Genomic DNA, 25138 nt, shown 5'->3' on the forward strand with positions numbered 1-25138 from the left:
AGTTGGTGAAAATGAGACTCCTTAAAATGTAAAATAGATATTCACCTTGACTATCCTAATTGAAAATGAGTGCATAGAAGGCAAAGTAGGGACCATGTCCCAGGTGTCCGAATTGCTATCATCCTAGAAGAAGTTAAGCAAAGAGGTAAAGGAGATGAGGATCAATTTAGATGCTAAGGATGCAAAGATTCTATACATAAAGATGAGGAACCAGTAGAATTCTAGTGAGGGACCATGTACTGCTGAAGCACTTAGAGCTGAAAATGCAGAATTGAAGACTAAAGTCTCAGTACTCACAGAGGAGGTTCAAGGATTGAATGCAAAAGTAAAGGACCTCACTAAGCAGTTGCTAAACTCTCATGCTATAGATATTTCTAGGATGGTAATGTTTCTTGAGTCCCTCTCTCCCAAACCTCCATCTACCTAAGCTCTCTTTGTTTTAAACTTTTCCTTATTTCAGTTTCCCTTTGTTATTTCTAGTGGCTCTTTCAGTTCAAGAATTGAATGTTGTTTTTATTGCACGGTATGGTACTGCTTGCTTATAATGAAAAAAATCATATTTTGTGTCTATCAAATGATTCTCCTTTCTTAAGTTGTTCATTCATATTAGTGTTGCCTCAGTGACCATAAGTTAACCCATTTATGTTTATTACTATCTTGGTTTACTATTCTTACTTTTTTATGATTCCAAAAAGGGAAATTAAATTTTCTATAGTAGGTGCCAGGTACCAATGTAGGAGTGTTGGTGATAGGGGGATATTGATGACAGAGGGAATATTGACAGGAGGAATACACACATTGATACTGTTGTGATGTGCCTCATAAGAGAGAGTGAAGGAATGTTGCTGAAAGGATACTATATGTGTAGATGTTGGTTACTTTAGAATTGAATGAATTTTGATGCTTTCTAAACATGATTTACCATCATCAAAAGGGAGAAAATTGGTGTCACTGTTTTGATGATGATGAGATAACTCAGAGGATCAGGTCCCTCACTTACTTTGCCCAGACATAGTTGTCACACTCTGCACAGTTTTGTCTGCTAGTGCAATAGTTGTATAGGTACACAACATACCAGAATGGACACCGGGTCTAATCAAAATTCGATCACTTTATCCTATACTACTATAAATACATAAGGATGCTCTTTCCTCCATAGTTTTTGAAAATTAAAGAATTCTACTATGGCGACAAAAACTCTCTCTAAGCTCAATTTAAAAGACTCTTACTCTCATAGTGTAGGTGTTCTTGAGTCAAGTCCTGTAATTGATTTACTCAAAGATAAAAATTAAAGATTTCTTTTTGCTTTTGAGTTTATTAGATAGAGTTACCTAAGCTTGTGTTGGTTAGAGTTAATCAGTGCTGAGAGTGATTTTGATAGAGTTGTCAAGAGGTGAAGTAATAGAGTTATTACAAATTACAAAAACTTGGAGTCAAGTTCAAATGGAATCTGTAATCAAGATTTATTTTAATTATAGTGGAGTTTGAGAACCTGTGAGTACAGGTCATGGTTTTCGTTCATTGAGCAAGGAAGTTTCCACGTAAAATCATTATGTTGATTTATTTACTGCATATATGTGTGTTTACTGCTTTATTGTCATATATTTCACTTCAGGGACCTGGTCCCTTAGTGGTGATGTACCCCCCACGTTTCAACACCGACACTTTAGGAACACGACACCTATTATAGTGCATCTAACAATTAAGTTTTTTCATATTTCAAACATCACCAGACCAGTAGCAATGACACTAATATCAATATATTTCTTGCTAGATTTATTTTCTCATCAAAAGTGGTCTTTCTTCAGAAACCCCATGTCACTCTCTATTTGCTTAAAGAGGATGTTCATCTTCATACCAATAAAAATAATCACAACCATCCATTTTCTACAAAAGCAATCAAAAGCTAATAATTAATCAACTACTTTAAAAAATAATATAAGGCTGCCTAATTAACTAGAAGTTAAAAAAAAGAATTTTGCCTTTGAAATTTTACAAATAAAAAAACGACAATATGAATTTAATTGGGTCCTAAATAACTTCAATAATGGTTCATTAGAACTTCTAAAATACCGAAAATCATCATCCAAATAGGCCATGGAAGAGTTGGACAACATCGACATTGTCACAATTGAAGTAGCGGAAAAAAGATTAAGAAAAAGAGAGAAAAAAATCAAATCTTTATGAAACTAGAGCTAAATTGAAGTGCTAAGATGTAATGAAGAAGAAAGTATAAATAAATGGGAAATAAATGGGAGTGAGTGAAAGTTTGTTGGAATCCAAGTTGAAAAAATAATCTTTTACGCGTCTTTTATGGATGAAAATACGTGAGTTGTCAACTGTACAAAAGGTGTTAAAATGACACAACAAAGCCTTACTACGGATGTTTAAAATATAAAAGGCTTACTTGAGGTGTCTAAGTAAACAATTGTTCCAACTTAAGATGTCTATCAATGAATTACGTCTTTAATTAATTTTAAAATATATATATTCTTTTAATTAGACCAAAAATGATTTTCAAATTAATAAAATTAGCACACACTAGTATGGGATGATTAAACCTAACAAAAAATAGATAATAGTCAAAAATAATTTGAACTATTATTTCTCGACCATTAGCTGGGAAAGAGAATAATCAATAATTGGTTTATTCAAATTTGAGACGTGTTTAATGCAGATGATGATAATTTAGATATGATGGAGCATGACACTCACAAGAAAATGATAATTTTGATATGTTTTGAATCATAAAAAATGTTTTGACATATATGCGCAATGTTATCTTGTTTAAACTCATTAGTGTGTGCAAGTAAATTAGTGAGGAGGTCGCAGCCCATGGTAGTCTTGAGAGTTGTTTCTCCATAGCAATTCCTCCTTTTAGTTCCAATACAAATACCCCATTTTCTTTATTCAGAAGCCCAAGATTTGATAAGGGTAAATAATGATATTTTACTTCCATGTTCTACATACAAATATATTGACCTTCCAGGATTCTATCCTTTTACGATGTAGGTTTCGAGGCATATTGTTGTGATTCTGTGTAGAAGTAGGAGCACTTATAGAAGTCTTAGTTTTGGTGAGCCCTCTATTCTCCGGAATGCAAATTTTATCTAAATTTTCTTTTCAGGTTAGTTTAGTTTATAGTATGGTCAGGGCCTTATTCTGACTTAGATAATTATCTTATGTTTAACGACTTCTGATAGTAACCAGAAGTAAATAACTGAAGAATTAGAACAAAGAAGATAATTTTACTGGCAATGGTTTGTGCACGAATCGTGCAAGATTCGTAAACAAAACTACAACAATAAAGTTGTCCTTACGGAGAGGACCAGACTCCAAAACATAGTAATTTTTATTCTAATTTTTTATACCTAAATAACTAATCCTAATTACATAATTATAGAGAATATAATAGGATAAAACTTACACTATAAACTACAAATAACTATTGAACTAACTTCTAGAGCAAATCTAGTTACTAGACAACTATTGTAGATGTGTTTATCTGAAACACTTCAATTCTTTACTCTTTTGCCAATATTTTATTCTAATATATGTCTTCAAAGGTGAGTTGGTATCAATTTCACAGATGATACAGGAGTAAAATACGAAAGAAAAGACAACACACAAACCATAAGGAAACAATGGAAACAAAAAAAGACAAGGATAAAAGGAAAGATAAATAGATTGACACAAAGAGATAAAGAGAGGACAATCAAAGGGTATATCAAACCCTAAGACCTTTCTATCAACTTGCCAGAATCACCGACCTCTTACGAGGACCTCACGGGAATGAAATTCCGAGCAACCCACGTTTCTCAACAATTCACAAAGCTCCCAACAAGCTTCAATAAAACAGTGTCAAGTGTATACATTAATTCAAAATCAATAAAACAGTGTCAAGTGTATACATTCATTCAAAATTATCTTCCTAAAAATGAAGAGAGCCCTAACTATTTATAGGTCAAAGTCATTTATTACAATTGGGCCCAAAAGTGATCTTAAATGCTACTTGGGACCTAAAGTCAAATATTCATGATTATGGGCCCAAAAGTGACCCAAATGTCCAAATATCCACATTCCTATATTCTCTGAGGTCCAAGCTATTATCCAAATACGATGTTGCTCCTTACTCCCTCAAATGACATCATTAAATATAGCTCCTTCCCAAGCTATCCTCCAATCACGTATATGCTCCCTAGAACGACCAAGTCTTGGATCCTTACGTGTGATCCTTAAAGCATAAACCCCAAAAGAGTGGCATCAATTTGGCTTGTATCATTCTCCCTTTCTTGAAACGTATTCATCTTCATATCTAACACTTTTATCGACTTGTCATCATACTTTCCAAGCTTGGAATTCTTTGGTAAGCACTCTGTTAGTCCTTTAAGCTCATTTTCATAAGACACTCTCCTTGCATCTTCTTTTGAAGTTGTTTGTTCATGAACCTGCACAGAGGAAGGAGTGATACTAGGCAAAATGCTAGTATCGTGGTTAGTGGACCTAAGAAGGAAAGGGTCTTTGTATAAAGGGATTTGGAGTGGTTGCACAATATTTTATAGAGCTTAGTTTATATTGGATTGGGATGAGGGAACATGCTCTTGAGGTCTTGGGGCACAATTTTGATGGATGAACCTCGGCATAGTGACGATTGTTTGGTTAAGGGATCGGTTCTCCATGTTTGCCAACTTATCTTCAATACATGTCATAGTTCAACTCATTTTATCCATACTTCGTTGTATTCCCATGATAGCTTCCCAAAGAGTATCAAAATTTTCCCTGCTTAGGATAGATTGGATGTCATCTCCCGATGCCATGGTACCTATCAACAAGACACTCAACACGACTAACAAACAAGGTTGGTGTTAGTGAAATCAACTTTCTCAATTCAAGTGCTTGGATGGCTCACAATTAGCTTACTTATTAGCCTTGATTGTTTGTGTAGGTATATGACTCAATTAAGTGGTGAGAGACTTGTAAAACTTGAATTCAAAAGTCAAACTAAGGAAAAGAAATTAAAAAAAAAAGCATAAGGAATTAAGTCACGAAAGAAGAACGGACAAAAACTAATTAAACAACTAAGTAGATTAAGTTTTAGTTGTTAAGTAGTATCAAGAATTGAAAGGAGGAATTAAGAGGTGAATTTAATGGATTGAACCTAAGTAGATGGAGTTTTTGAAGGTGGAAATGGAAAAAGTTGGAGGTGCTTTGGAAATGTACTAGGTAGCCTTGGCGCACCTTAAACGCAAGCCAAAGAGCAAGTGGACTGTTTTGAAATGTGGCAGTATGTTGGGCGCAGGTTGAGGGTAGGTTGGACGCAGCTGGTTATTTGCTCACTATTTTGACATGCGTCTGGGGTGCTGCAGAAAATCAGGCACACTTCCAGCGCAGGTCAGCCGGACATGACCTGCCCCATAGCTTGCAGTTGTACCTTTGTACCTTAAATGGTCCCCCCCTTTTGTCCTCTTTTTGAAATATTCTTTAGAATCTTCAAAAGGTGCTTTGTACTAACACTTTTTCACACCTTTTTCTTCTTTTTTTAGGATCCAACACCAACTTTCTGAAGAAAATTCAAGATGAAGATTTGAATCTCTCCAAGAACTCAAAAATCTCTAACTCTTCAACCCTTGCTCGGAATGCGATGATATTTTGAACCTAAGTTCTTTTCCAACTTCTAATCGCATTCCACGCCTCATTTTGATCAAATTCTTAACCAAAAAATTCAGATTTCAACACCTACTTCCAATCTTCAAACTTTAGTTTTTCAACAATGGTAGAATCTTCAAAATAGCTTTGATGAAGCTCAAATTCGATATTTAGACTCTAATAATGTTAGGGAACAAGAATCTAACTCTAAAAACACAAGAAAACAACAAAATTGAAGACTCAAAATTTGACCTAGGGCCAAAACGTGAATAGTAGTTTTTTTTGGAGATTTTTTATTTTTCAACACAAATATCCCCAAGATTGACTTTGTGGAAATGAAATCAAGCTCGACTCTCGTATCAAATGATATAAGAGTTAAATACGAAAAGAAAAAAACAACACACAAACACAAGAAAATAGTGGAAACGAAATAAGACGAGGGTAAAAAGAAAGATAGATAGATTGACATAAAGAGATAAAGAGAGGAAAACCAAAGGGTATATCAAACCCTAAGACCTTCCTATCGATTACCACAAGCACCAACCTCTAACGAGGACCTCACGGGAATGGAATTCCGAGCAACCCACATTTCTCAACAATCCATAAAGCTCCCAACAAGCTCAATAAAACACTCTCAAGTGTATACATTCATTCAAAATCATCTTCCTAAAAATGAAAAGAGTCCTAGCTATTTATTGGCCAAGGCCATTTATTACAACTGGGCTCAAAAGTGGCCCTAAATGCTAATTGGGTCCAAAAGTGATCCAAAAATCAAATATTCACGATTATGGGCTCAAAAGTGACCCAAAAGTCCAAATAGTCACATTTCTAAGCTCTTTGAGGTCCAAGCTATTATCCAAATGTGATCCTTACTCCCTCGAATGACATCATCAAATGTAGCTCCTTCTCAAGCTATCCTCCAATCACGTATATGCTCCCTAGAACGATCAAGTCTTGGATCCTTACGTGTGATCCTTGAAGCATAGACCCCAAAAAAGTGGAGTCAATTCGGCTTGTATCAATAGACCTATATTGATGTTAGTTAAAAATATATATTTATTCCCCATCTACGAAACTTTTGACTCTAAATTCAAGAACAGAAAAGATCCATTAAGTATCATCTCTTTATTGCTTATGAAAATGGATGAAGTGAGGGGCCATACAAGATATTATTGATCAGTCTTTCCATTTGAACACCAAATTCACCAAATTCGCTAACAAATTTGAAGATCCAAACAGTGTTGTTGATCTTGGAATTGAGCCTGCCATATACATGTTCAATAATCAGAATTCTAATAAAGCTGCAATTATGGATATTTCGCCAAGGTCAACTTAAGACTCAAGTTTCTTTTTAAAGATCAATTCCAATTTTGAGTGATAATTCTACTCTTTAGAAATAAAGTTAACAAAGTTGTAGGATTTTCTTTGTTAGTAACATAAATATATCGTTTATTGCAAGAACTAATGCAATTATGCTCTAGGATTTTCTTTGTCAATAACGTTTTTAGGAGGATGGGTTAGAAAATGAACAAAAAGTTGTTGTAATTTTGGATTTTCTTTTTAAAAGATAGTGTAAAATAAAAATAGATGCGGTGTTTTGATTGGTCGAAATTTTCACGTGGGACGAGTTTGATTTCACGCACATAACTCATAACAAACGGAAGCTCAAAAGATGTGTCAGGTCAAACGATTGTATTTGAGTGACACGCTTTATGAGAGGTTCAGATGTTCAATAGGAACATGGACTAATTAGGGTGCCAACACAAAAAAAAACCCAACAAATTCATGGGGCTGCTTATGTATTTCATAACAACAATAACAACGTACCAGTATATTTCCACCAAGTGGAGTATAGAGAGGATAAATGTACGCAGTCCGTATCACTATCTCAGATGTAAGATAAAAAGATTGTTTCCGACAGACCCCCGGCTCACAATAAAATAATCTGTACAAAGAATAGTAAGAGAACAAGATACAATCGAAATCAACAATATCCGCTAATACCATAATCAAGAGACACCAAGTAATACAACAAAAGAAACAACAACCTAAACTTGTACTAACCTTCTACCCTAATCCGCCTCCTCCACAACTTTCTATCTAAGATCATGTCTTCGATAAGCTGAAGTTGCTCCATGTCATAAGGTGTCATTCGTTAATTATACATAACATAATATAAAATATATTTGATTCTATATAAGTTGATAAAATATATTAAAGAAGACATTAATAATACTCAAAATTAATACACAGGAGAACATTATTTTTTTAAAAAAAAGTTGCATCGTACCAAATTAACCCTTAGTGCGTGGTTGGGTAGAAATCTCTAAATTTAAAGACAACAAAGAAGAAAGAAAAGAAAAATTGCCACGTAGGTTTATCTCATTTGAAGTCACTAGTGTCATGTGTGCAAGTAATTTGTTGAGGAGGCGGCAGTCGCAGCGATGGTGGTGTTGGGATCTGTTTCTCCGCAGCGTATCCTCCTTTCACTTCCAACACAAATGTCCCATTCTCCTCTTCCAGCTCTTTCTTCTTCCCCTCAATATTTGACAAGGCGTAAATCTTTGATATTTGCTTCTCTGCTTTCCTCTTTAATATATACATCTCATCACTCTCCTGCTACTGCTTTCGTAATCGATCAGCCTCAACAAGAAGAAGATACACTTGTTCAACTCTTTCAGGTAAATGCCTCACCCAAAATGGCTAAAATTAAATACAACAAGAAAACCCAATTATTGTCCTTCTCATTCCGATGTGTACCTGTACTTTCTCCATCCTAATTTTTGTGTCACCTTTCCATTTAGAGATTCAAATAAGTCTTTTCTCCACGTAGCTTTTTCATGTCTTTTAAATATTTTAGATTATCAATTATTGTGTCTTATATAATTTTATGTAGTTTATAAATATATAAATTTTATCTCAAAAAGATAAAGAATCCATGCCTAAACTCACGGTCAAAACTAAATTGTTTAACTTTTGAAAATTCTATGATGCCACATAAATTGAAAAGAAAAGGGCCAAAAGTTCCCCCAACCTTTATCCTAAATCTCAACTATACACTTATACTTTGCGGGGTCTATGACCCCTGAACTATTTTAAAGTGAAATTATTACCCAAAAACTGACAACCAGTCATTTGGAATTTGATATGATGCACGCACCTACAACATTTTTACACATATTTTTTATTTAAAATTAATTTTTATTTACTTTATTCCCCATTTTTATCACTTTTTATCATTTTTTCACCATTACTTTTCATCTCTTTTCCTTTTCAAACTTGAACAATTTTTCAATGAACTTGAAGTGGAAAATAATGGATAATATCGAATTTGAAATTTCCAATGATTTTGAAGTCGGAAATAATAAACAACATCGAATTTGAAATTTTCTACAACCTTGAAGTGGGAAACAATGAACAATGTCATTATTAAATTTCCGACGATCTTAAATCCGGAAACAACGAACGATACTAATTTCAAAATTTTCGACGACCTTGAAGCCGGAAACAATGAACAATACCAACAACAACAACAACAACAAACCCAGTGTATTCCCACTTAGTGGGGTCTGGGGGGTAAGATGTACGCAGTCCATACCTCTACCTCTGATGAAGTAGAAAGGCTGTTTCCGGAAGACCCCCGGCTCAAGGCACAAGATATCACACAAACACATAGTAAAGCACAGAAGCAGATGACATAACATAACATAAATACGGCACCCATAAGGATTTTAAAACAGAGGAAAGCAGAGGAAAGCACACAGATTCGTAATAAGCATGGAACACTGAATACGGAATCATAACGGGAATAAAAAATAAAAAATTAAAAAACCCCCACCAAGTAATTCCCTACACTAGCGACCCAATCTGGCCCTACTCTTCTGCCGTAATTCGCGTCTTCCAGACCTTCCTATCTAGGGTCATGTCCTCGGTGAGCTGTAACTGTTCCATGTCCCGCCTAATCACCTCACCCCAGTACTTCTTCGGCCTACCCCTACCCCGCCTAAAACCATCCAACGCTAGCCTCTCACACCTACGGACCGGGGCATCCATGCCCCTCCTCTTCACATGTCCGAACCATCTCAATCGTGCTTCCCGCATCTTACACTCCACTGAAGTCACACCAACCTTCTCCCGGATAGTCTCATTCCGAACTCTATCCCCTCGAGTCAGTCCACACATCCAGCGCAACATCCGCATTTCTGCCACTTTCATTTTTTGGATGTGGGAGTTCTTAACTGGCCAACACTCCGCTCCATACAGCAAGGCCGGACGGACTACCACCCTATAGAATTTGCCTTTAAGCTTGGGCGGCACCTTCTTATCACACAGCACCCCCGACGCGAGTTTTCACTTCATCCATCCCGCCCCAATACGGTGCGAGACATCCTCGTCAATCTCACCGTTACTCTGGATCACGGACCCGAGATACTTGAACTTATCCCTCTTACATACCTCTTGTGCTTCCAGCTTCACTACTACCTCGTTCTCCCGCCTCACGTCATTAAACTTACATTCCACATACTCTGTCTTGCTTCTGCTCACCCTGAACCCTTTAGACTCAAGAGTTTGCCTCCACATCTCTAATTTGTCATTTACACCCCCTCGAGTCTCGTCTATCAGAACTACATCGTCTGCAAAGAGCATACACCACGGCACCTCCCCTTGAAGCGTCAACACATCCATTACTAACGCAAACAAAAAGGGACTAAGAGTAGATCCCTGATGCAATCCTGTCCGGACAGTGAAATGCTCTGAGTCTCCTCCCGCCGTCCTCACCTGGGTTTTCGCTCCCTCATACATATCCTTAATTACTCTGATATATGCCTGCGGTACTCCCCTCACCTCCAAGCATCTCCAAAGCACCTCCCTGGGGACTTTGTCGTAAGCCTTTTCCAGGTCGATAAACACCATGTGCAGATCCTTCTTCCTTTCCCTATACTGTTCCGCCAACCTCCGTACCAGGTGGATTGCCTCCGTCGTCGAGCGGCTGGACATAAATCCGAACTGGTTTTCCGAGATAGACACTATCCGTCTCAGCCTCACCTCGACCACTCTCTCCCAGATCTTCATAGAGTGACTCAATAACTTAATCCCCCTATAGTTATTACAACTCTGAATGTTCCTCTTATTCTTATAGAGAGGGATCATGGTACTCCACCTCCACGCCTCGGGCATCTTTGCCGTCCTGAAAATTTCATTAAACAATCCAGTCAACCACCTTACACCAGCCTCTCCAACGAACTTCCAAAACTCCACCGGTATCTCATCCGGCCCCGTCGCCCTACCCCTACGCATCCTGCGGACTGTCTGTCTAACCTCTTCTACCTTAAAACGTCTACAATAGCTAAAATTCCGACACTCCTCTGAGTGCTCCAGTTCCCCTAACACAATAGCTCTGTCCCCCTCCGACAATGAACAATACCAAATTAAAATTTTTCGATGACCTTAAAGTCGGAAACAATTGAGAAATTTTGAAATTTTCAACGACCTTGAAGTCGGAAACAATGGGCAATACTCATTTTAAAATTTACGATGACCTTGAAGTCGGAAATATTGGATAATATCGATTTTGAAATTCTGACGATCTTGAAGTCGGAAATAATAAACGACATCGAATTTAAAATTTTCGACAACCTTGAAGTGGGAAACAATGAACAATATCAGTTATTAAATTTCCGACTATCTTAAATCCGGAAACAACGAACAATATCAATTTCAAAATTTCCGACGACCTTGAAGCCGGAAACAATGAACAATACCAAATTTAAAATTTTCGATGACCTTAAAGTCGGAAACAATAAAGAATTTTGAAATTTTCGACGACTTGGAAGTCGGAAAGAATGGACAATACCCATTTTAAAATTTACGACGACCTTGAGGTCGAAAATAATGGACAATATCGATTTTGAAATTTCCGAAGATCTTGAAGTTGAAAATAAGGAACAATACCCATTTTGAAATTTTCAACGAACTTTAAGTCGGAACCAATCGATTTTGTGCTTGGAGATGAGGAAGATGATAAATTAATCTTGGATGCCATTGATGAGTTCTTGAAGTTTTTGTTTGTGAGAATGAAGAGGAAGGGAAGGGAAAGGAAAATGAATAAAGAAAAAGAATAATTAAAATTGAATAAAGAAAATAAAAAAATATTAAAAATAAATTTTTAATAAATAATTTACGTTCTCACTCTCTTTAAAGAGAGTGAAATTCACTCTCTAGCCATGTCAGTTTTCGGAGGTAATAATTCCACTTTAAAATAGTTCAGGGGGTCATAAGACCCCCGTAAAGTATAGGTGTGTAGTTGGATTTGGGGTAAAGGTTGGGGGAACGTTTGATCATTTTCTCTAAATTGAAATAAAAGAAGTAATAATACTATTTCAACCATAATTATTGAAAGAAATGAGTATTTCTTATAATAAAGGTAAAATAGATATAAAATAATAAATTATCTCTTTGGTTCTTTAAATTGGACAAGTAAAAAGGAACACTTGTTTTTAATTAGTATAATGAACAAGTAAAAATAGATGAAGGTAGTACTTTTGTTTGGATAATCTTGATATCCGGTCAATTTGCATGCACCTAGACTAATTTCTTGTGTTATTTGGTGTTTTCCACGAACACAAAAACAAAAAAAAAAAACATGTTTTTGTCTCTATTTGAATTTGAAACTGGGACCGATGTTCTGCTCCACCCTTGTGTGCTTGTGGATTAGTTATTTAGTATATAGCCCAAATGCAGAAAAAATTAACGATGAACTATGTTGCCAATTTGGATCTTTTTGTGTTCTATTGTTGAAAAAATTGAACCGGTGAATAAAACCATTTCTTTCAATTGGAGTAGGAACCTGGAACAATTTGATTAGCACTACTAAGAACCATTTTGTACTGAGAAGAGTCAAAAATACTTTACAGCCCTATATCAAGTAAATGTTGTTCCCCTCATCTCAATTTATGTAACAGTCTTGAACGATGCAAAAATGTTTGAACAACTGAACTATTCTATTTTTATGCAACTTTCAGTGATTCAAATTTATTAAACTTCAATGTAAAGCTTATCAAACTAACTTTTGAATAAATACTATGGGTCTTTCATTATAACTAATATAAAACATAGACTGCTGTCATATAAAAAGGAATTAATGATTATCAATTTACCCTCGTCTGGTTTAAGCCTACAAAGTTAATCCCCAGACCATTTGCTAGTGTATGGAAAGTGAAGATTGAAAATTGGATGTCTTGAAGTAAGAAGCCTTTATATATCACTACTAAAAACTCACTATTTCCCATTGGAATTTCCCATTAAAAAAATGTTCAGCGGCTGTTTCCACAATGAGAAAAGAAAAAATAGTAGTGTTTCACACTGAAAAATTAGGAGGTTTCTCAATATTTCAATGAGAATCTGTTTCCAACCATGCGTTTTCGTGTGAGCTGTTTCGGTGGGAATGGAGTGGGAAAATCATGTTTAATAACATAAATTTCCCATTAATTCGAGGTGGGAAAAGCCTTTGTTTTTAGTAGTGTATTAACTGAACTTTGTGAGTCAGGTATCTTCGTTAGGATAATATACTGTTGGACTTGAGTATTAGTGTGACTGTTAGTTGTGACGTGTATGCTTACTTTGCAGCCATTGTTAACCTTGTCAAAATCTTGTTGTATTTGAAAGACACGTGTCTCATGTCACTGATTAGAAGATGTAGAAAAGAATTGACTTTGTTCTGATCAGATAATTTCCGCGTTATTCTGAAGAACGTTGCTCCCACCTTGAATGACTAAGGATTCATGTAAGAGTAAATGAAACACATATGAAGTTCCTATAATTATGTAATCTAAAATGTTTTCCTCAGTTTGCAGTATCTTCAGATTGCTTAACTGATGTAAGGTTTCTCATCCTTTCCCAACTATACTACGAAGGAAACAAATAACCAAACTGACATTTGCGGCATTTCCAAGATAATTAGTACTGGACATCTAAGTGGACTGATAGGTTGAATAATAAGATCGTCCTAAGCCCTTTGCAGTGGTGTGTTGCTCCCCAGAAAGTTAATATAGTTCAATATCAGTAAGAAGGCGTAAATCAGACCTATAGAAATTTAAATGTTTCTTAGTAAGGTCATGAATAAATCTTCCAAAAATATTTTTGCAACAACAATAGAATGAAAACACCAAATCTTCATCTTTGCCTTATCAAGTTTATTTATTGGTAAGTTTAACAGTTCGAAATGTAGTAACAGAACTAATGATGCAAATGCAGGAAACTTCCCCTTCTGTTGTTTTCATTAAGGACCTTGAGCTGGCTAAAGGCTCCAATGACTCTACTAAGGTGCTAGCCAACGATGAGAATGCAAAAGTGCAAGGGACAGGTTCGGGCTTCATATGGGATAAGTTTGGTCACATTGTACGATTTTATGACTTTAAGTATTTTCAAATTCGCAATGCATATCTGAATGTTCCATGTTAACTGGATGAATTTTCTCCTGCTTATCTCAAGAAAGTTAAATGCCTGGTGTAAGACTTGAATTTAGGATTCCAGTGGTTTTTTGTTTCTTGCCTGCAAAGTTTTCACACGGTTGAAATTCGGTTATCTCGTTCAAATAACCCTGCTTCAAATCTTGCTTTGAATTTTCTGTAAATTTGTTTCAGTACTGAACAAATACAATAGACGTATAATTCTGAAATAAGACAGTTCACGGCGCATGGGGCATGATTATTTTGGGTTTATCGCAGGTAACCAATTACCATGTCATTGCTAAATTAGCTACTGATAGCAGTGGACTGCAGCGTTGTAAGGTTTTCTGCATTCCTGGTGTTTTATATCCCTTTGTTTTCAGTTCTTATCTGGATGTTTAACAGGACTGCTTCATTCAGATGATGCTAATTTAAAGGTTTCCTTTTCAGGTTTCTTTGGTGAATGCTAAAGGAGAAAGCATAGCTAAGGAAGCGAAGATCATAGGTGTTGATCCAGCATATGATCTGGCTGTTCTCAAGGTGCTAAATCAATATATTACTTAAATAATGTTGGTCGGATTTATACTGATAATTATTTTTTTTTAAACAAAAAACAATTTTTATTAATCAAAGAGAAAATCAGTACAAGGGAGGGGGACATAAAACCTTACCTCCAAACACCTTAAGGTGGTACTAGAGTCAGTGAACCTACTAAGGAATACCAGCACTTTCCCATACTAAGCAGTACCTAGTAACTAAACTTGCTAAAGAACTAGATATAAAGAATGGTACAATAGTAAGCTAGATGAGTATCTATTCAGTGCTTGTCCTGCATCAGACCACTTAAGATCAGCAACCTGTGGCGGTATTTTAATGCTCTCTTTTTCTTTCTTCTGAAGCTTGACATTCCCATCTTGTCCAATCTGAAGTATCCTTTAGCTTCCTCAGGAAGTTGTTGAGCAGAGTAATATTGTTGTACATCAGCAACCAGATGACTCTGTTTAGAGAGAGCATCAGCAGTAAAGTTGGCCTCCCTATAGATGTGTTGACATTGGAAAGATTCAAGTGAAAGTACTAGCTCTTGTAATTCCACAATGTATTTATGAATACTCCAAGGAGGATGACTGTCTGCTTTCAACCACTTAACTAGGAGCTGAAAATTAACCTCCAATACCACCCTACTATATCCATGCTGAATACACCAGGTGATGCCTATGATGGCTGCCTGCAATTCTGCTTGATTATTAGTTCCAATCCCCAAAGGAGCTGCAAATGCATAGATTAAACTGCCCACATGATCCCTCAGTATCCCTCCAGCCCCTATACTTACCTGGATTATTTAAAGCACTACCATCTGTATTGAGTTTGACCCGAGTGTGAGCAGGCTTAGTCCAACAGACCTGTATTACTTTCACCTCGTGTTGGCATTTCTCCATTTGCTGAATCAGCACCCTCCAGTCAAGTGGCCAGGAAATATAGGGAACTGCAGTAGAGCATTGCATATGGATGTCCTTCACAACGGCAAATCTGACTCTAGCACTGCTAGACTTCTTACCTCCATACTTGTTTGCACATCTGTTCTTCCACAGATTCCAGCACAAGAAGCTAGGAAGAGTTTGTAGAATCAGCCTGTGTACTTCAGTATGATGCTTTACACACCACCATCTCATCAGTAGGTTAGATGAAGGCATGGTTTTATGACTAATGCCCAAACTGTTGGAGAAGATGTTCCAAAGATGATTGGCAAAACTGCCTGACACAAATAAGTGATCACTAGTGTCCACACCAGGTTTAGTACAGCAACTACAAGCTGCAGCCTTCTGACCAAAGGTTATGATCTTATCAATCGTAGGTAGTTTGTTTCTGAGAGCCCTCCAAACTAGAAAAGACACTTTAAAACGGATGTGTCTGTTCCAAATCTGTCTATTACTAAGAGTATATTTGCTTGATACTTAGTTGATGTATAAAGGATCTTATGCACCAAATCGTCGGGGGGAGCATCCAGAGGCCCTCCACTGCCAATCATTCCCCCAAAAACAACAATTGCCAGAATTGATATCCACTGAATATGTTTCTCAACCCTCCACCTTGTTCTGCATCATGTATTTTCAGACCAATGATTGCCCTTTAGCCCATTTTTTGATCACAGGATTAGCTCTTTGACAGTATTTAGATCTCAGAAAATCAACCCATAAAGATTTTCTTGATCTAAAATTCCACCATTGCTTATACTGCATAGCTAAACAAATGTCTTCTAATTGCCTTACACCAACACCTCCTTCAGCACAAGGGAAACTAAGTGTTTCCCAGGAAGCCCAGTGATATTTCTTCTTCTTTTTCCATCCCCAAAAGAAGTCTGCTGTAAGCTTTTGATCTGTTTGAGAGTAGTTTTTGTAGGGGGGACATAGCAGAAAAAATGTGTACAGGAAGAGACTGTAACACAGACTTGATTAATGCAATCCTTCCTCCATAACTGAGTAATCTGATTTCCCAGCCCTTAATCTTGGTCTGGACTTCAGAGATCATGCTGGAAATATAAATCACCCTCCTACCCCCAACGTATATTGCGTAACCAAGGTAAGTGATAGGACTTTCTTTCAAAGTGAATCCTGTAAGATCTATCACTCTAGCAATAGCTTAGCATCTTCTGGTGATTTCTCACGTATCATAAAATGACACTTATCCCTATTGATTAGCTGACCTGGTCATTCCTCATATTTATGCAACATCTTCATGACAAGCTGAAGAGAAAACTTGGATATGGAAGAAAAGATTATAACATCATCAGCAAAGCTTAGATGGTGAACTTTAGGTCCTTTCTTCTCCATGTAGAAACCTTGATGCAAATACTGATGATGCAGATTATTCAGTTATCTGGAAGAACTATCCAGATTTCTCCTTATAGATTGGTTAGTTGAAGCAAACTGTGACAAACAGGACATTATCTAACTCCTTCCATTCTATTTTATATGACAATATTTGAGTGCGCACTGATGTTACAATATTAGTTTTGGTGTATATCTTACATTAGCGATTGTGGAACAAAATCTTAAAGTAAAAAGATGCTACTTCTACCTGTGGAGTAGAGACAGAATCGTCATCATCCTATGCTGGTGAAATTATTGGGGATCAATTTGATAAAAGTTTTAAGCACTTAGCATAAGGCATCCCATTCCCGCCTCAGAAATTATATACAAGGTTTTCAAGTTTAAGTCTGTATTATGAGGATTCATGATGAGTTGGCAAGTTTTACATAGGCTGCCAATCTATTGCAACCCCTCATACTTTATCTGGGCTTGAGACTAGCAGTATGAGCAAGCTCACAGAGTCGGAATTAGTATGTTGATTTTGAACCTATTGCTTTTCTAAGTGTATTTTGACAACAATGTATCCAGTGTAGTCCCACAAAGTGGGGTCTAAGGGAGGGTAGAGTGGACGCGGACCTTACCTCTACCTCAAACGTAAGGTAGCGAGGCTGCTTCTGATAGACTCCTGACTCAAGACTAAAACAGACTATAGAAAGACGTAATGTAAGTAGAAGAGAAAATAGATAGTAACAAATAGTAGCAAAATAGTACTATGACCAAATAATGCAACATTCGAACTACACGAAACAATAGATAATATCAGAGATCAACAAACGAGAAACTACAAGAGTAGTCCTAAGACTACGAGTAAAGGCAACAAGACAATGCACTCCTTCCTACTAATGTGGATGCACTCCTACCTACTAACCTTCTACCCTAATTTGTGTCCTCCACACCATCGTTCCTAAGAGTATTTTGGCCGTATCATAAATTTATATAAAAAGGGCAGTCTGGTGTCCTAAAGCTCCCACTATCTACAAGGTCTGGGGAATGGCCGAACCACAAGGATTTATTGTACGTAACCTTACGTTGCATCTCTGTCGGAGGCTGTTTCCACAGTTTAAACCCTTGTGGACTGAGGGGTTGTTTGTTGTTGACATACAGTTACCGAAAACCCCTCCTGCTCCAAAATCTCAATTGTTATTTGTCATTGCTTCTCTCGTTTAACAATAAAGCAATTTTATAGAGACAAGCGAAAATACTTCTCTTAGATTAGATCTAGTGAAAATGAACTGTTAAAGGAGAATGGGTACTAAAACTTGAATAAAAAATTATGTGCAAAATAGCGTTATATAACTACTTCGGATATCTATAGAAGCTGGTCAGTTAAAGAGTTCCTTGGGTTTAATCGTCTCTTATCCAACTGCAGGTTGATGTTGAAGGTGTTGAAGTAAAACCAGTCTCTGTTGGTACCTCTCGTGGCTTACGTGTAGGTCAAAGTTGTTTTGCCATTGGAAATCCCTATGGATTTGAAAACACTCTGACAACCGGGGTAATACATATCTACAGTTTATTTACAGTTAAGAAATATACCCGTGCGGAGACTCATTTATGGTTTCATTTCCAGGGAAGAGCCCTTCTAGCATCTATTTTTCATGCATTCTGTTAAACCTATTCTATATGTAACTTGTAATATTGATTTCCTCTAAGGATGTTAAATGTTTCCATTTCAATAAAAAGCAGCTCTCTCCTTTTGCTGTGTATAGTTTTCATTTGATATAAACTAAGGAAAAGTCAACTCATACTCTTAATATCGTTGTGGTCTGACCCTTACTTGGACCCCTGCACAGCGGGAGTTTTAGTGCACCGGTCTGCCTTTTTGTTTTTTTTTACTCTCAGTATCCTAAAAATGTTTTAAACTATCAACTCTTTATAGTTCAGTCATACCTAGTCAAAAGGGAACCAAAATCATGAAACTGATGAATTTTTTAAATTGTTTGCTCATGTTGCTCCATGCAAATGGGAAAGGTAAAAAAACAGTTAGTCATAGGGTAAAAAGATAAATAATAAGTTGTTACTGTTTATCTGATTACTTCAAATATTACAGGTAGTTAGTGGATTAGGCAGGGAAATACCTGCACCAAATGGAGCTACAATTAAAGGAGCTATTCAAACAGATGCTGCTATTAATGCCGGTAAACATTTTTATTTAGTTTTCCTGTATAAGATATCTAGTATTGTGAATCGGGAAATACTAGTTTTAGAAGACGTACGGGTTTCTCCATAGCGAAAGCGGGTCTGCAACAAACCAGCACTCGTATCACCGGTCGTCGGGAATCCTCACAAAGTGGATGAACTCCCTTTATTCACAACCTAGATATCCTTGGGGGGATGTAGAGTGTTTTTCTCTTTTGTAAATCATAATCGCCATCTAATGTGGAAAAACTTTAGTTTTCCTACATCCATAATGGTGTATTTATGCACTAGTTTTCGGATTAAGGAGGAGGAAAAACTAATGGGCTAACAAGCTATTCAACACCCCTTATGGGTGGACCGACTCAATTGATATTTCCAACAGAATATTTTATTGTTTGGGAGAAAATTTTGGTGAATAGCACAAGTAGGGGTGTCAAATAGTCAAGTCAAAATGAGTTGTGTTAATAAATGACAGGGTTGGGCTGAAATGGGCTAAACAGCGGATCATAACCCAACCGACCCAATTCATACTATGTTTTAGTTTCATTGTTCTTTTATAAGATTTTGGTACTTAGTAAACCTATCTTTTTCTTCATTATGGCGTTATGTAGCATATCAGTCATCAGATATGAAGTGTTTCAAAATGAGTTGTGTTAATAAATGATGGGGTTGGGCTGAAATGGGCTAAAAAGCGGATCATAGCCCAACCGACCCAATTTATACTAAGTTTTAGTTTCATTGTTTGTTCTTTTATAAGATTTTAGTACTTAGCAAAAACTATCTTTTTCTTTATTATGGCGTTATGTAGCATATCAGTCATCAGATAAGAAGTGTTTTTGAAAATATTTTAACAAGATCAATTTAGGCTACATATCCAGCCCAACTTTTAGATAATCTGAGCTAATAAATGACCAGCCCAGATTTGGACAGGTTGGCGGGATCATGTTTTCATGGGCTAATTTTGTCACCCGCTGTGCACTATCAATTGTTTGAGTGGGATGTGAGCCAGTCAAATGGTTGTTTATCTGGTTTATACGAGGACACCAACATGGTTGAATGCCAGTTTGATTTAGCGGGTGAAGTTCAATTTCTAACTGTAGAAACTGTCAAAGTAGAGTACTTTTACTTGATTATAACTCATGATTCATCAAGTTATGCATGTACAGTAAGGTTTAGTTTGACCTTTAGTAAATTATGCAGGGAATTCAGGTGGCCCGTTGATTGATTCATCTGGTCATGTAATTGGTGTAAATACAGCAACGTTCACCCGCAGAGGTAAGAATTCATTACTTTTGAGACTCAGAGCATTTCACTGTCCTGACAGAATTGCATCAGGGATCTACTCTTAGTCCCTTTTTGTTTGCGTTGGTGATGGATGTGTTGACGCGGCGTATTCAAGGGGAGGTGCCGTGGTGTATGCTTTTTGCAGACGATGTAGTCTTGATAGATGAGACTCGAGGGGGTGTGAATGACAAATTAGAGGTGTGGAGGCAAACTCTTGAGTCTAAAGGGTTCAGGGTGAGCAGAAGCAAGACAGAGTATGTGGAATGCAAGTTTAATGACGTGAGGCGGGAGAATGAGGTAGTAGTGAAGCTGGAAGAACAGGAGGTATGTAAGAGGGATAATTTCAAGTATCTTGGGTCCGTGATCCAGAGTAACGGTGAGATTGACGAGGATGTCTCGCATCGTATTGGGGCGGGATGGATGAAGTGGAAGCTCGCGTCGGGGGTGCTGTGTGATAAGAAGGTGCCGCCCAAGCTTAAAGGCAAATTCTACAGGGTGGTAGTCCGTCCGGCCTTGTTGTATGGAGCGGAGTGTTGGCCAGTTAAGAACTCCCACATCCAAAAAATGAAGGTGGCAGAAATGCGGATGTTGCGCTGGATGTGTGGGCTGACTAGAGGGGATAGAGTTCGGAATAAGACTATCCGGGAGAAGGTTGGTGTGACTTCAGTGGAGTGCAAGATGCGGGAAGCACGATTGAGATGGTTCGGACACGTGAAGAGGAGGGGCATGGATGCCCCGGTCCGTAGGTGTGAGAGGCTAGCGTTGGATGGTTTTAGGCGGGGTAGGGGTAGGCCGAAGAAGTACTGGGGTGAGGTGATTAGGCGGGACATGGAACAGTTACAGCTCACCGAGGACATGACCCTAGATAGGAAGGTCTGGAGGACGCGAATTACGGCAGAGGGCTAGGGCCAGTTTGGGTCACTAGTGTAGGGAGTTACTTGGTGGGGATTTTATTCCTGTTATGATTCCGTGTTCCGTGTTCCATGTTTCATTACGAATCTGTGTGCTTTCCTCTGATCTCCTCTGTTTTATATTACTTATGGGTGCCGTATTTATGTTATGTAATCTGCTTCTGTGCTTTACTATGTGTTTGTGTGGTATCTCGTGCCTCGAGCCGGGGGTCTATCGGAAACAGCCTTTCTACTTCTTCAGAGGTAGAGGTAGAGGTATGGACTGCGTACATCTTACCCCCCCAGACCCCACTAGGTGGGAATACACTGGGTTTGTTGTTGTTGTTGTTGTTATTTAATAGAAATATTAATTAATGAGGAATCCTGAATAGAATCTCCCTAGTCCATTTTCCTATTGAGTGGGTTTATGCTTCTGAAGCCTCAACAACTTGGTGAAATGTTGGACGAGTATAAATCTCTTGAGACTTTTCCGGAACTTTTGTAAGAATACACTTTTTGATATTCATCTTTTGTTTCTCCTCTTTCTTATTGGTGATCCTTTGTTTAAGAGAGTATAGGATCAAATTTGTTCTTCAAGAAACTGCTCGTCCCATACTTTTTGCATGTCCCATGTGTGTGGAACCTGGTCTTTTTTGGATCCAGCCTCTCCCTCGAATACATAGGGTAGGTAGGGCTGGGTGAGAAATGGTTCCCCTCTTGCCAATAAACTTTCCCTGGCCTTCAATTAACCTTACTTATAGAGTGTCTTACGGTCGGGAGAACTACCAAACTAAAGAAAATAGTGTTCTTTCTAAGAGTAGGCATGGAGAGCTTTTTGCGGGGAAATTGTATGTTCTTGGATATTCTGTAGTGTGATTTTGAAGAGGTAATAGATGTAATGGAAGGCTGGAAGGTCTGCATCTGCTGGTTCATTGCTTGCTGACATTATTCAAAGCAAGTTGCTTCTTATCTTTACACAGAACATGTTGATTCTTCTGCTCTATGTTGACCAGGATAGAAGTAAAATCATTGATCATTATATTCTCATTTTCCAAATTATAATTGTTTAAATTTTGCACTACATTGAATCATCAAGCATCTCAACAGTATCCTAAGCAAATGTATTAGGTAACTGTTAAATTTTTGGGATCTAATACTGTCCTTCCCCGCGGAAAAATATATTAGCTTTTCTGTTATGTACATCGATAATGAAAGAGAAATTGAAATCACAAAAGGGGAATTTTTATTGCTAATCCAAATTCAATACAAACTAGCTATTACAATTGATAAATTGAATTGGATACTACGAGAGATAAGTCGCCATGGAAGCTCCAATTGTCACCTTCAATGGCGATTAGGGATAGAATTAGTCGAGAGGAGGAAGAAATAGTTAGGAAGAAGAGAGAGAAATGAGAGAATGAGAGGAAAAGATCGTTGGGATTTTACCAAAATAATTCGTTTTCCTCCTTCACAATAGTTCAATGTGTTTATATGGAAGTGGACTGCCCGTGCCTCTCACGTGACCCTAATGTATGTCTCTCACGCGACCATTAATACAGGTCATGACATTTTCCCTCTACCCTGATAGACTGATACTGCAGAACATACGCACAATCAACTACTTTTATCAATTGTCGTTTAAATACTTTTTGGTCAAACTTTGTATGCAGGTCAAATAACTGCTTATTATTTGACATTAGCATTCAGTGATCTAAAGCATGTCAGAACATGTACATTCGTTGACTATCCTTTCATAACAAGGTGTAAAAGATGTGCATTTTATCATGAACCCCCTCAAGAAGGATCAGAAGTTATTCATTGCTAAGAGTTTGTCAAGAATAAATCCAAATTAGGAGAGTAGATTGTTAGAAATTAGAATCTTCAAAGTTTACTGCTACTGACTACTCGGGAATTTTAATAATCTGGATTTATCCATAGTTAGATGATCAAATTTATAGTCTTAAGTTTGATAAAATTCAAACTGGTTTCTTTTAGATCATCTTTGATCCAGAAATGTGCTAGATGAAGGTTAGTTTCACAATGAGGGATCTCTGTTTATGGTGAATTGACTTTCTTGCTTTTATGCTCATTTTCACGTATCGTATAATGTATAACAGTGTTAATTAAAATACTAATAAGTGATATATAACGTATTGCCATGGGAATTTGAAAGGAGTTGATCCATATCAATAATATTCTCCAAATAAGTATAAAGAAAAATCTTGAAATTAAACAAGTATGCTAAAGAGATTTAATTGTAGGTTGATTGCAAACTTTTAGGATTATCTTAGGTCTAATCAAAATCTGAAAGTTCCCTGATAAGCCTAATCAAAAGGTAGTTCACCACCTTTTTCCCTGATGGCCTATGACAAAGTATGTGGAAGCCTACTTACACAAATTTCTAGAATGATTAACATATTTCCTATTAAATCTTGATTAGCCTACAGGTTACATCATTTTATGATTTTACTAAAGCACCTGTAATCTATGTTGCTTGGACTCTACAAAAATGTTGCCGCACCAGTGTTGGATCCTCCAACAATGAACTATTTTTGGAGGATTTAACATCCACCCGGCTTCAGTCTTGAAGAGTTCGAGCAACGTAGCCTTTAGTAATGTCCTGCAAAATCACGTGATCTGAAAGAAATTAAGGCTCATGTTGATGCTGTAGAGTTGGACAGGTGAATCTGTAAAACTATACCAGATATTTGACCGTCTTATAGTCATTTCAGTTGCTAATGTTTTATATATACAGAAACTTAGTTTCAGAAAGAAAGAATCTGAAGAAATTTGTAACTGCTTTTGAGATTTCAATCATGTTGCAGGCTCGGGTATGTCCTCAGGGGTTAACTTTGCCATACCGATTGACACAGTTGTACGAACCATACCTTACCTGATCGTTTATGGAACAACTTACAAAGACAGATATTGAATATCTGTTATCAGAAAGTTACTTCTGCACTTGATGGTTTTGGATGACCCCCTCTGATGCTTAGTGCAGCTCTGGTGTGTTCATTGGATGGTATTGAACTTGACAAAAGAAGGCTTTTTCTTGGAGCTGAAAAAAAACATGTTTTTAACTGCAACTCTTGTGGCTTATAGTCCATATTTGTTTCTGTTTTTTCACAACAAAGTCCAGATTGATTGGATGCAAGATGCGAGGTTACACTTACATTCATTTCATTTGTCCTTTGCAATTTTATATGATCATTATTATGAAGAAAAAAACTGATGAGATTATGGAAGTAAATATTCTTGTATTTATTACTGAACTATTTATTCTAGCTCCTGCTGTTTTTCTATTCACTATTTACATAAAAACAGTTGGTCAAAACAATTAATTAGTAAGTAATTGAATGAAACTTGACTTCAATAGACAAAGTAGAAACTAATGAGATGAATCGGTATGCTGCGTCTCGCAGAATTAGCAGCCACAAGCTGGCTCATGCATCACAATTCAGAAGTGGTAATTTTATAGAGACCTGTCAAAGCAGCTTCACAATTCACTTTTCTTATGCGGAAAAGAAAAACATGAACCAAACATTGTATCTAATATTATGTTTAGAAAACAACCAAACATTATCCAACTTAAGATAGATTTGATGTGAGATTATTTTCCCGCATGTTTGTAACGAACAATGTATAAAGAAGTTATGTTAGTTTAAAATACACGATAACTTCTGTATAAAGAAGTTATGTTAGTTTAAAATACATGGATAACTCCTCTGTAACCAGCAACCAAACAATCCATAGTTGCCATCAGGTCCGTCTTAGCCACTAGGCCATTAAAACAACCGCTTGCGGCTCCCAAGAAATTGGGGCCTCTTTTTTTGAAAGAATGTATTTATACTTGTTTATTAAAAAAAAA

At 36.9% G+C, this 25138-nt stretch overlaps 1 protein-coding gene and 1 long non-coding RNA gene across 10 annotated transcripts; one reads left to right on the forward strand and one right to left on the reverse strand.

Annotated features, from left to right (window-relative positions):
- Positions 1–6274: 6274 nt before the first annotated feature.
- LOC124886750 lies at positions 6275–7931 on the reverse strand. Its single transcript, XR_007044148.1, has 2 exons — positions 7474–7931; positions 6275–6908 (listed from the first exon to the last, which is right to left on the reverse strand). It is a non-coding gene; the product is annotated as an uncharacterized LOC124886750 (long non-coding RNA).
- On the forward strand, positions 7916–24554 carry LOC107838816 (protease Do-like 5, chloroplastic). 9 transcript variants are annotated; one of them, XM_016682028.2, is made up of 9 exons: positions 7916–8327; positions 13900–14043; positions 14373–14435; positions 14544–14633; positions 18330–18452; positions 19008–19095; positions 20017–20172; positions 20297–20371; positions 24096–24554. In XM_016682028.2, the coding sequence occupies exons 1-9, from the start codon at positions 8091–8093 to the stop codon at positions 24200–24202; spliced, it is 1083 nt and encodes a 360-aa protein (XP_016537514.1). In that variant the 5' UTR covers positions 7916–8090; the 3' UTR covers positions 24203–24554. The 9 variants fall into 9 exon arrangements, 6 of the variants coding, with proteins under 6 accessions (XP_016537514.1, XP_016537513.1, XP_016537515.1 ...); XR_007044145.1 differs by having other exon boundaries at positions 7952–8327; positions 18330–18479; positions 20017–20207; positions 24096–24172; XM_016682027.2 differs by having other exon boundaries at positions 7952–8327; positions 18330–18479.
- Positions 24555–25138: the final 584 nt, after the last annotated feature.

The sequence above is a fragment of the Capsicum annuum genome, chromosome 8 (assembly GCF_002878395.1).
Source record: "Capsicum annuum cultivar UCD-10X-F1 chromosome 8, UCD10Xv1.1, whole genome shotgun sequence".
In the NCBI taxonomy this organism is placed as follows: domain Eukaryota; kingdom Viridiplantae; phylum Streptophyta; class Magnoliopsida; order Solanales; family Solanaceae; genus Capsicum; species Capsicum annuum.

Coding starts and splice junctions, on each gene's coding strand:
- LOC107838816 (XM_016682027.2), top strand. CDS start 8,091: ATGGTGGTGTTGGGATCTGTTTCTCCGCAGCGTATCCTCCTTTCACTT. Junction 18,480..19,007: donor ATATCTACAGTTTATTTACA/GTTAAGAAATAT, acceptor CAAATATTACAG/GTAGTTAGTGGATTAGGCAG. Junction 20,173..20,296: donor ATGCCAGTTTGATTTAGCGG/GTGAAGTTCAAT, acceptor TAAATTATGCAG/GGAATTCAGGTGGCCCGTTG.